Source organism: Lithobates pipiens, unplaced genomic scaffold (genome assembly GCF_037356315.1).
Source record: "Lithobates pipiens isolate NorthernLeopardFrog02 unplaced genomic scaffold, aLitPip1_a1.2 Scaffold_10, whole genome shotgun sequence".
Lineage (NCBI taxonomy): Eukaryota > Metazoa > Chordata > Amphibia > Anura > Ranidae > Lithobates > Lithobates pipiens.
In genome coordinates, this window is record NW_027507686.1 from 195,058,560 (window position 1) to 195,070,926 (window position 12,367).

General features: G+C 41.6%; 1 protein-coding gene across 3 annotated transcripts in view; it reads right to left on the bottom strand.

Annotated features, from left to right (window-relative positions):
• Positions 1-596: 596 nt before the first annotated feature.
• Positions 597-12,367, bottom strand: part of LOC143937520 (protein phosphatase 1 regulatory subunit 12A-like) — a 45,915-nt gene continuing 34,144 nt past the window's right edge. For all 3 annotated transcript variants that reach the window (XM_077460816.1, XM_077460817.1, XM_077460815.1), the window contains one exon: positions 597-10,161. In XM_077460816.1, the coding sequence (XP_077316942.1) occupies positions 10,075-10,161 (87 nt within the window). In that variant the 3' untranslated portion in view covers positions 597-10,074. The remainder of the gene's footprint in view (positions 10,162-12,367) is intronic.

A 12,367-nucleotide genomic window follows, 5' to 3' on the forward strand; every position in this document is an offset into this window, starting at 1 on the left:
CTTACTTTTCTGAAAGCGTGTACATGTTATTTGTAAAACTCCACCTTTGTTAGTTTTAGGGTTTAGTGCTGGCATGTAAGACATGGGTCATCCAATACAATTGTACCCAAGGCATTGGGGAAAAAATTGCAGACATGGGAAGGCACTGTGCTGGCATTTAACTTGGGTCTCTCTTCATATTGACTATCTTGGGTTTACCCTGAATACACCAATCACAGATGCCCTTAGAACGGACCCCTTTTTGCATTGTTCAGTCTCCATAGGAAGTTAATTGCACCTGCAAGTGTTGTGTTGTGTATTTGCACAGCTTATGTGACTTCTGTATATTCTTCTATTGAAAGACCATATTGTTCAAGCGAGTTCTTTCTAGGCAAAGTGAACTTACCAATATATTTTTTTCAGATTGACTGAGTGCCAGGGAACTTGGAAAAACTCATGCAAGCATAGAGAACATACAAAACTCCTGGCATGTAATGTCCCTGGTGCAAACTGAACCCAGGACCTCTGCCCTGCAAGACGTCAATGCTCATCTCCAAGGCACAAATGCAGAAAATCAAAACGCCACCAGAAAAATCCAGTACACAGGTCACACAGTACATGTTTCAAAGTGAGTTTATTTGTACGTTTTATGATGGGATGATCCCACCACCAGTAAGGCACACAAGGCTGTTGAGAACAAAAAAAACTTACACAAGATACAAATGGAATGAAACATGAACCGGAGGTTATGCCAATCACGGCCAAACTCTTGGCACTCCAGTTAGTGATGTACGCTATCTCCGATCATAAGATAGAGATCAACAGCTAGAGGACCAAGCGCCTGTATTGGACACCAGAGGACAGAACTGGGTATGGTCATATGACGTGCGGAATCGGGTCTACACATCAATTTTGGCAGATGAGCAAAACACACACGCACACACACACAAAATTAGTGCCTTGGAAAAAAACGAACAAAAAAAAAAAAAAACAGTGCATTTATAAATTATATAAACAATATCAAAAGCAAAAAAAAAGGCAGTACTGCAGCATGAACGAAAACGCAGTGTTTGATGAAACCATTTATAAATAGAATATATTGCACAAAATATTAATAACACGTGAGTGAAAACATAACACAGGCAGAAGTAGACTGGGTGCATGCTGATTGAGAAGGGAGTTGGGGGGATTTGATCTGTGAATTGGAAAGGGAAGAGAAAGGGGGGGGGGGGGGCATACAAGTCTCTGATGTGTCTTTCTCTCCAGGACCTGGGCTTAGGAAGCAGCTTCTGCAGCCCCTGCCTTGCCTCACTTGGTTGAATGCCAGGAAATTTGTTAGATTCCAGACTTGCTTTTTCTCACTGCTCTGCTTCCTGTTGCAGCTGAAAGAATTTCTTTCCTTCCAACTTTTTGGACGAACGCAGATTTCTGCCTTGTCGTTGGCTAATCATTTTTCTGTACAAGAAGCCGCTGACAACTCATCCATCTGCGCATCACGCCCTTGATTAGCTTATAAACACGGGTAACTGACAATGACTTAAAAGACAACTCCAAGAACTAATAATATCCAAAGGATGAAAAGGGAGAGGGGGCAGGGAATGTAACATGTCAAGCTAGAATTGACGAGAGTACCTTACTATCAGCTATTAAAAAAAGGCATATCCAGTGTACTCCCCATAATGATCTTAGCTCAGCAGAAATTTTGACATCAAAGATAATACGTAGATATGACAAAAGTTGAAGTTCTAATTACGGATGAAACCCACAAGTGCTATAGTACAGTGGTCATCAACCCTGTCCTCAGGGCCCACTAACAGGCCAGGTTTTATGTATTACCTTGGGGAGATGCAGACTATAATACAGCAATCACTGAGCAGCAAATGATATCACCTGTGATGTATTTCAGTTATCTTGCAAACCTGGCCTGTTAGTGGGTCCTGAGGACAGGGTTGAAGACCACTGCTATAGTAGACACTACAGGGCACAGTGCATTTAATGTTCAATCACTTAATCACATAGTCAACCAGTCCAGGGAGGAAAAGGTTTCTTAAAGAGGAATTCATTAATCTTTACAAAAATAAAATTCAGCAGCTACAAGTACTTAAGTATGTCTTTCTTAAAACTCAGTAGCTAATCAGTCTAATAATTCCTCTAGCACTGTCTTCCTAGTTACCATAGACTTTGCTTGTTAGGCTCCCAAGCCGCCTACTTGGATTCAAGAGCCAGCTGTCACATGCCGGCTCACCAATGTGCATGTGCAAGGTTGACTGGCTCATCCGGTATGGGGTAATCTCCCGGGATGAGGGGGGGGGGGTGGTCAGGCGATTAAAAGGCTATGGGAAAATTGTGAGTGATGATCTGCTTTTCTGCAGCAAAATCATTGCCGTCACCCTCTGCTATTGCAACCTGAACTACAACAGTCTTGAGAAAGTGCGAGCGAGAAAGCCATTCAGTGTTAAAACAACTGACAGCCTGTATATTCCCTACCTGTCAAACCACTTCCATAACCTCTTCCCTCAGTCAGAGTGGCTATATCTCATCCGTTCAAAATACTGATGAGAAACACAGTGTAGCAGCAGCTTGCAGGTCACTAGAAAATGATGTGCTCATCAGCTCCTTGCAGTCATCTTAAAGTGGTTGTAAACCGCAGATGTTTAAAAAATAAAATAAAAACACCCGACAGGCAATTGCATAATGTGCTAGTATGCATCGCATACGAGCATATTATAAAATGCTCACCTTGGAACAAAGTCCTCCAGCACTGTACTGTCACTGTGAAGAGAGCGGACATGTTCCCCCGGTCTTCTGGGTTTGCGCACTCTGGCTAGAGCCACGATGACATCACTCTCCAGCATGTGTGCGGGAGCCCTCGGTTCCGGCACGAAGCTCTGAAGGTCCAGCAAGGTTTGCCTGACCTTCAGAGTGCATACGCCAGTGACGCAACTGGCTGCATTCAGGGTGAATGTCTCCTAGACGGTGCACATTTAGGAGATATTAATTTTAACTACAGGTATGCCTTATTATAGGCTTACCTGTAGGAAAAAATGACCAAGCTGGGTTTGTTACCGCTTTAACTACAATGATTTTAAGACCAACACCTCTTTCAAATTTGCAATTATTCTTTAGACTGGAATCATGGGTGGTTGCAAAAGTTTGCGACCAGGTAGACTGTAAAAAGCAATGACAGGCTGACGGGAGCCACGACTGTCCACCGCTGTTTGCATATATTCGCACATCCAGCAGTTACCTGTGGATAGGGAAAGATGATCAGCCCTTGAGGCAGGCAGACTGCATTTAGGACTGATCATCTGCTCCTAACCATAGGTAACTGCTAGATGTGCGAACACATGCAAACAGCTGCAACTTCTGCCAGCCGGTCATTGCTCTGTACAGGCTTCCTGCCTGCATGTGTTCACAATCACCTGTGATTTCAGCTGCAGGAATCCAATAGATTACAATAATCAGAAGTGTAAATTCCAGCTGCAGGAATCCACTGATAAATATACTACTCACTTGCAGGGTATGAAAGGAAAATTAAAAATAAGAATTTTGATGCAATTTAGCTCGGCATTTCCAAACCTAAAAAACAAAAATTGTACATACACTGCATCTTAGCAGTACTTGGATACAGTGGCCTGGTAATCTTGCAAATAATTTCTGTCCCTGGGTGGCTTTACTCACTCCTCCACTGTATCTATGGAGGCAGCCGTGTTGTCACACAAGCTGGACTTCAGCCTAGGTTCACACAGGACTGCAGGGATGAAAACGTGCAAGTTCAGCTGAATTCGCACAATTTCATTCCCGCATGTCAGTCCCAACCTCTGTGCGGGTTTCTGCACAGATGGCAATGGAAATCGCACACCCCAAAATTTCGAAAAGTAGTACAGAGACTACTTTTGGGAATCGGTGCAGTGCCGCAAATGCAGCTCTACCATTGCTGGCAATTGCCGCCGATTTGGCATGCAATTTGAGATGTGAAATCAAATCAATGTGAAACCAAGGCTCAAACATGCATTTGTGCATCTTCATTAAGATAGAGGTGTTGGGATTAGTTATTTACATAAAAAAGGAACACTGGTTTGCCGTCTTTTCAGCTCACAGGAAGTAGGAACTACACTGCAATCCTAGCAAGATCAACAGGAATTTACCATACTTGCCAATCAATGTCACCATTAATTCTAAGGACTGGCAAAATGCAATATATTATATATACATATTATTGGGCTTAGATACACCTAAACCTGTTCTTCCAGACAGGCTCCTCTTATAATCAAGTGGTATTTCTCAATCTTAAAGCAAGATCATCAAGTGGAGTCATCTATATACGGTCTTAATATATTCTTGGCAGGTTTGGTTTCTTTTATGCTCTACTGACCTATTAATGCCTTTGGAAACAACTGTATTGTTTAAACTTTTCCAACCTGGTGGATTTCTTGCAAAGCAGCCTCCTGATGGTATTGATTGACTGCCATACACTACATTATATATAATTGGCCACTTTAAAAGGTGCAATCACCAAACCAGGGTTTAGGTCTTCAAATCCATGGATAACTAAGGGGAACTTGAGCAGACTGAAGGAAATAGTTGATGTTCCAACCACCAGAATCCCAACCTAGGAAATTCATGTGGAGTTGCCCCTTAATCAGCCACAAATCTATACCGTAAAGCAGCGCAAAAGTATCAAATCAGAGGTCATCTAACCGATAAAAAAAATATATATATTTTTGTAAATGGGATGTAATGGGCTACTTCATTTTCCTGGCAGAATAAGCCTAGAAGTTGTAGACAGTGCTTTTCAGCACTGAATGGAACATCTTCTAAACAGTACTAGAAAGATGTGAGCTAGACTGCACTTGGCTGATCAAAATGAAAGCACATATCCAGTGAATTTGATTTAATTAATGCCCCTCAGTATCTGGAATCCTAACACAGGGGTGGCTTATGGCACTTTGCGTATTGTAACGCCAAAACTTACAATCAAACAAAATCTAAAACACAGTTGCCACTAATTGAACCAGAAATAAGGAGGGCTACATTTGCTGACCAACTTTTGAAAAAGATAGTTGCCTGGGTGTTATGCTTATCCCCGGCTTCAGAACTTCTAAGAACTGACCCATGCAGATTAAAAAAAGGCAGGTAGCAGCCAGAGGGGTCCTATACCGACCTTCCTAAACCAGGTTCCTCCAGAGGTTGCTGCTAGGGGTTCCTTAAGAAAAAATAACTATTTCTGTTTTTCAGTAACCGTCTACTTCAATTATCTGCCTGTAAAGGGGGGAAGGTGGTGATCCCACCTATCAATAATGTAAGGGGATCCTTCCCCAATGACCATTGATAGAAAGTGGGTCCATCTCCCAATGGACATCAATGTATGGGTGATCACCAAATGCAAGAAAACACTTTTCAGCAGACCACCAATATAAAAAGGGACATTTCTCCACTGAAACCAAAGAGGGCAATACAATTAGCACTGGGGTGAGTGTTAAAAGGTTAGTGGCTCTACAACTTACATCTAATACTCATGAGACATGAGTGTGTTGAGTAACAATTTAGCAGGGGTTCCCCACGAGACTTGAAAAGGACTTCAAGGGTTTTTCCCCTGTGTTAAAATGTTTGAAAAATCTGCCTTATGCTTATTTCAGGTCCGTTACTCGATTCATTTGAAAAAAAAAAAGATCAACATAGCAGCCAGGCAAGTAACATTTTCCAAAGAAGAAATCAGCAAAGGCAGTCATGACAGTTTTCCATCAAAAGGCATCTGGATTGGTCAATGTAAGCGTTAATAAAGCTTGAACAAATTGATAAAACTTCCAGAGCACTTATTTTAAGTTGGAGAGAGGCTGAGGTTTTAATTATCTAAAAATGTACTTCTAGGAAGTCGAGTCAGCTGATGCGTTTAGGAATATATTTACCATGGCAAACAAAACATATGTTAAACTCTGAAAGATTCCAGAAACTGAATCCTCTACTATTGCCCAGTAATGTTAAAAAAATGGCAACTTGTGTTATATTTTTAACAATCATTTATGTGAAGTTTATGGAGTGTGTACCCTTCCAAGCATGTTACTATTGCTTAAAAAAATAAATAAACTAGCCTCCTAAGCTCAGGCCCCATTCTACATGTTCTTGCACTGGGAGTTTTGAAGTTTGGACTTATCTATTGGAAATGTAAACTTGCAAGCATAAGGGCTCTTCTTAACACAAAATTACACTGTAGTGGATGCAGAGTTTGAAATTTAGAACTCAGTCAAGACCCAGCATGCCCCATAATGCACAGATCGGCTCACATATACCTCCGATTTTTCCTGGTATGAACTCATGCAAATTAGAGCTATACAGCACTCAGATCAGCTTATCAGGATTCCTGTCAGCAACTGCTTGCATACCCCTGACGAGTACAGCCAGGGGTGTGCAAGCAGTCGCTGACAGGAGGCCTGTGCAAATTAATGACACTCTGACACCGTCTGCAGCTGTTCAAATGTAATAGCACATAGAACTATTACCTGTAGGTTAGAGAGACACATGAGCACCACTAGCCATGGACTGTCTGCTTCTAGGGTGCACATCTGTCCCTAACGGCAGGTAATAACTCCATGTGAAATTACACCTGGACAGCTGTGAACAGTGTCAGTATATCATTAATTTGAACAGGCTTACTGTTTGCGGCTGATCAGAAACGCCTGGCCTTACCCACTGCAGAAATACACTGATCTGAGCAGAGTACAGTCCTGAGTCCTAGAATCAATCAATAAATGTATTTTCTACTCTTTACTATTGATTGCTCTGCACTCAATAAGTATACAGCTCCCCTGAGCAACTCTGGTCTTTAACGGGTGGAGGAGTCTGAGAAAAACCAAGGAGGTAACCTGAGTTCCTCAGTTTAACTGGTACTTCTAAATCCAATGGAACACATAGCACTGCAACACAATTCTGTAAAATGTTGGCAAATCAAAGTGAATTGCAGTGCTAACCTGAGTTACGTGCACTTGGCAATATTCTGCATTGAGGTGGTTAATCGAGGCTTAAGACCCCTTGCACACTGGAGGCGTTTTTCAGACACTTTAGCGCTAAAAATAGCGCCTGAAAAAAGCCTCAGCTGCAATCCAAGTGCGAGAGCGAGAGCGCTTTCACACTGGGGCAGTGCACTGGCAGGACATCAAAAAAAGTCCTGCAAGCAGCTTCTTTGAGGCGCTTTAGGAGCGGTGTGTACACCGCTCCTAAAGTTCCCCTGCCCATTGAAATCAACGGGCAGCACCTGCAAAGTGCCGCCGTAGCGGCGCTTTTAACCCTTTATTCAGCCGCTAGCAGGGGTTAAAAGCGCCCCCCCCACGCACCCGAAAAGTGTTGCAAAAACAGCGGTAAAGCGCCGCTAAAACTAGCGGGGCTTTACCATCGACACTCCCGCGCTGCCAGTGTGAAAGGGCTCTAACGAAGTACCAGTGAAGCTTAACGAGCGGCTTCTTATGAAGTACTTATATGCCTGAATGAGAGAGCCTTTATTATTGCTTGTTACGTACAATTTGATTAAAGTGCACATGCCATGCATCTACTTTAGAGAGTCATATAGAGGGCTAAACCAACATTTAGATTAAGAAGAAAAAATGACATAAGCATTTCCATAGCCCACCGTGCGGTATACACCTATCGCCCTAGATTTGTTTTACCATCAACTTCACCCAACAGTGTGACTTCTCCATATCCTTTTATCTGTGATTATTTCTAATAACAGATGTAATAATACAAATACTGTAGTATATGCAACTCTACAGTAAGAGGATTACCAAAGGAGGAGAAGGCTGATAAGAGTATGTAAGTCACAATGAAACGGGAAAAAAAAATAAAAAAAATATGCTGTTTTATTGCAGGTTTAATCCTGCAATTTTTAATCTGTTATTCACTTTTAGCAATACTTGCATGCTCCTTCTGATTTAATCAGCTTTCGCTACTTTTTTTTTTGTAACAAAAAATAAAAAGTACTAAAATGAATTTTAAAAAAAAACACGTTAAAATGGCAAACGGCTTTGGTTTTTGTATGTAATATTTTGCAGAAACAAAATAAAAATGGCAACTATTTTTCTATTGACTTGCAAATTAAAACATAAAAGGCTGTTTCAGCTTTAAAGTGACTAAATCACTAAAGCTCTTAGCAGATTCAAGTTCTGCAGCCATTTTCATAGCCTCCCTCTACATTCAATGCTGTGCCATTCTTAACTGGAAAAACGTCAACACTTTCAAATTGTGTCTAAGCCTGCCTGTTTCCCTCCCACCCACAACATTCCTAAATCCTCATCACTATAAATTGGCTGCCTCGGTGGCCAACAGAAATGTGCGGCACAGTCACTGAGACAGGGAGCAAAGGCTCTTATGGAAAAACAAGTTGCTTTTTTTTTTATTCTATCTGATTTCATAAGAAAAAAAAAAATTAAGCTTGACAAAATGGAATAAAAAGATGTGTGCATGTGTGCTAACATATTGTGCGAGGAGCATGGTAGCATTAGAGGTCTCAAAGGAAAATGTGTTGCACACCTGATTGCCCGTTAGGTCTCACTGCTATGCATCCATGGTCTAGCCCAGTAGATGGCTGTCTGTGTAGTACATATTAACAACAGGTACACTTTAAGCAAAAAAACAAAAACAAAAAAACACTTCATAAAATGAACACTTACACCAACAGTGCTGCTATGCTTTCAGGGATGGATCTAACATTTACACTTTCAGAGTAGAGTTAACATGGCTACCCTATTAAAAATATATATATTAATTAAAATAAATAAAATTTTCTCTCCCTGATGAGCACAAAACCTCACAAAAATGGGGGAAAAAAAAAAAATACATAGTCTAGTGTTGCAAAATGTGCTCAAGAAACAGAACATACTGTGTTACCTACCCATACCCGACAGCTTTGCTCCAAAAACGTGACATCAAAAAGGGGAAAAAAAAAAAAAGTATTGGGGTAAATTCAAACCAAAAGAAAACAAGATCATACAAAATTTGTGCTCTTTCCACAACGCCGAATCTGGCTGGTCAAAGGTGCTCCCCCACTCATGGTATCTGTGCTCCATCCTATCTCGCTGTGTACACAGGGGATAGAACAGTCAGGACAATATACAGCAGCCAACCCTTCACATCAGTGGTCCCCATCACTCTGAAGCATTCCAACTTTGGCCTCCCCAAAGTCTACATCCTTCTTCCACAATTCCACAGTACTCCACAAACCAAGGGGGTGGTCATCGGTGATAAGATGGCTAACATTTATTTGTGCAGTTGTCTTTACATGCAGGCACTGCATCGTTTTTGAAACTGGAATTTCCAGTGCCTAAAGATGGTTCTCCAATGACTGTGAAGATTTCTATAGAACACTTTACAACATGGGCATATTTGAAATCAAAGACATTGCAGATCTTTTCTGTGTCCAACGAAATCTGATATATACTCTTGATAACGCCTGTACTTTGTTAATCTCCAGCCAAGAGTGCTGTATAAATCAAATGCCCTCCAAGATCTGTAGATGACACTACAAGACGTCTGTGTAAGGCAAGCAAGTTAAACCAATCTTATTGGTTTCATTTGGAGACAAATTTCACCTTTCTAGTCCTAAGCGGCAGTTGATGAGACCATGTAACCCACTACAAGTGACAGTTGATAAGAGATCACATGACTTATTTGTTTCCTTGATGTCCTACATCTTCCAACCACTGTATGATGGCAGCTGATGGTATTTGTACAGATGGGCATTAGAACTAGAATTTTTACAGTAGTGATCAGTTATGAACGTTCACTCTGCTTTGTGAAACATGCCCAAAAAGCCATGTCATTGTAACTTCAGATATAATGCCTTTCTTCCCAGATGAGCTTGGCTGTTCTGTGTGTTATCCACAATGTTCCTGGAAGGTAAAGTGTGCTCTGATGTGACAACTTCCAGACAGTCCTCAGGGGTGGCTGTGTGGAAAAGTGGTGATGTGACAGACAGGAGGGGGACGTTTGCATATCCTCGATATCCCGGCTACCTGTAGTAATCTATGTTTGCCCACCTGGTCTGTCCCAGTACTGTGAAACCCAGGAGAGCAGGAAACAGGGACCAGTCTTATGACAAGTGTGCTATTTAGAAAGCTTGCTGATGACTCGAATTAGAGCTCCATTCTCATCTTTCAAGCGCTGGTTATCAGCCTTCAGGTCTCCAAGAACCTTTGGGGAGAAGGAATGCTAAGTTAATGAAGAGGAATGGTGTTTAGACTGCATTCTTTCTGAAAGCTGCATGCAAAGCATTAACACAATCACTAACCTGGGAAGAAAGGGACATAAAATAGAGGCATTGATCACAGTTCTGTGAACTTAACCCCATTAAGTAAATTGTCCAAAATAGTTTTAGGTGTACATCAACAGAAAGAATTTACTTAGTGCAGCCCTTAGGTATCTATTGGCATCTGTTCCCAGCCCCAGTCACCTCAAACAGTGTAAAGCAGTGTACACACTTTTTTTCTTTGCAAAAAAAAAAAACGTAAAGAAAAAATGGTCAGCTACGCTCAAAGACACTGCACTAACTATGCGAGGTTAGTCCAGCGATCACCCCTGCTGTGCTATTGTATTCTGACAGGGTGACAACCAGGACACTCCTATCAGCTCTCTCTGCCATTGGCTGAGATCACTGATCGGAGTCGGTTGGCTGCTGGTTTTCCAGCATTGCGCGTCTGACGGAAACCGGCCGAATGACTGACATACACGCGGCCAGAATGTCGACTGGGGTTTTTAATTTTTTTAAACCGGCAAATATCTCCCGACATTCTGTCCGTGTATACAGGGCTTGAGAAGACCCTAATCTTGCTGCCTGCCTTTAATCTGCACTACAAAGAATGCAGCAGACTGATAAATACTCCCTTGTTTGACTGAGCAATAATTGCACCATAAAACACTAGGGAGATTTTGCAGTTTGAGTCTTGGGGAGGTAGACCAATTTAAGGAACCCACATCTCTGTATGTAGATTAAGTATTTTATTTATTACAGGCACATTTATAGCACCAAAAATGTATGCAGTGCTGTACATATAGTAGGAGGATAATTGGAAGACTCTGGACAGCCGCACTCCAAAAAAAAAAAAAAAAAAAAAAAAAAACGCAGTGCCTTTTATTCGTAAAACAAGATCACACCAAAGTAATAATACCTAATGCGTTTCACACTACCAAGAGTGCTTACTCATAGCCTACCCAGCTATGAGTAAGCACTCTTGGTAGTGTGAAACGCGTTAGCTGTTATTGCTTTGCTGTGATCTGTTTGGTGTGATCTTGTTTTACAAATAAAAAGGCACAAAATTTATTTGGGAGTGCGGCTGTCCAGAGTCTTCCAATTATCCTCATTAATCATATGCCTTTGCCTGCACCCGGGTCTCTTCATTCCTGGAGGAGTTGCGCTTCGTTCTTGGGGGCCTGCCTGGAGCGGTGCTATTCTTTTCATGTACATATAGTATGTTGTACATAACCGGTCCCTGCCCTCAAGGAGCTTACAATCTAAGGGCCCAAACTCACCTTCACACATACCAGGACCAATTTAGACAGGAGCCAATTAACCCATTACCAGCATGTTTTTGGAGTGTGGGAGTAAACTGGAATACCCGGATGAAACACACACACGCAGGCTCAGGGAGACTATGCACTGTCCAGACAGGTAGTGCCGTGGTTGGGTTTCGAACCAAGGACCCCAGTGCTGCCAGGTAGACGTGCTAACCATTATTTAAAGTGCTGCACAAACTGATAGTGCTGTACAAGTACCTGAAAAACTCAAATATGATCTGATTTAGTTTAAGTATTTGTATTCTAACAGATGTTAAGGCTAAATTCCAAAGTTTGGCAATACCTTTAACAAAAAAAAAAAAAAAATAACCTAAAATTTCCCCATTCACACACACTTGATGTCATTGTATGCCGACAGCAGGGAGCCTTCCCCACCATCAGAATACACTAATCAGTGCTGGCGGGACTGATCGATTGAAACACCTAAAAACACAAGTAAATTCTGCATTCAAATTCTAATTGGCAGAAAAACTGAAATAGTAGAAGCCCTGCCTCCCATAATACCACCTCATTAACAAATGGAGAAGTGCATGCATTGCACTGTGGACTGTGCAAGCAAGACAGAATTGGACAAAAGCACTTATTTTGGGTGCAGAGACGGCTTTAAAGCATGTAGGGCGGTTGTGCCATATAATGGTAACCTAAACTGCCTGCCATAACCTGCATTATGGGGGTCAGCTTTAGATTAAAGAAAAGGGGACCCCTAACACCACCACATAACGTAGTTTTGCTCCTCCCTCTAACTTGCCCAAAACTACTGTTTAATTTAATCAGTATAATTAGAGCAGTTTGTAAATGTCCAAAAAAATAAAAAATTATATTTTAT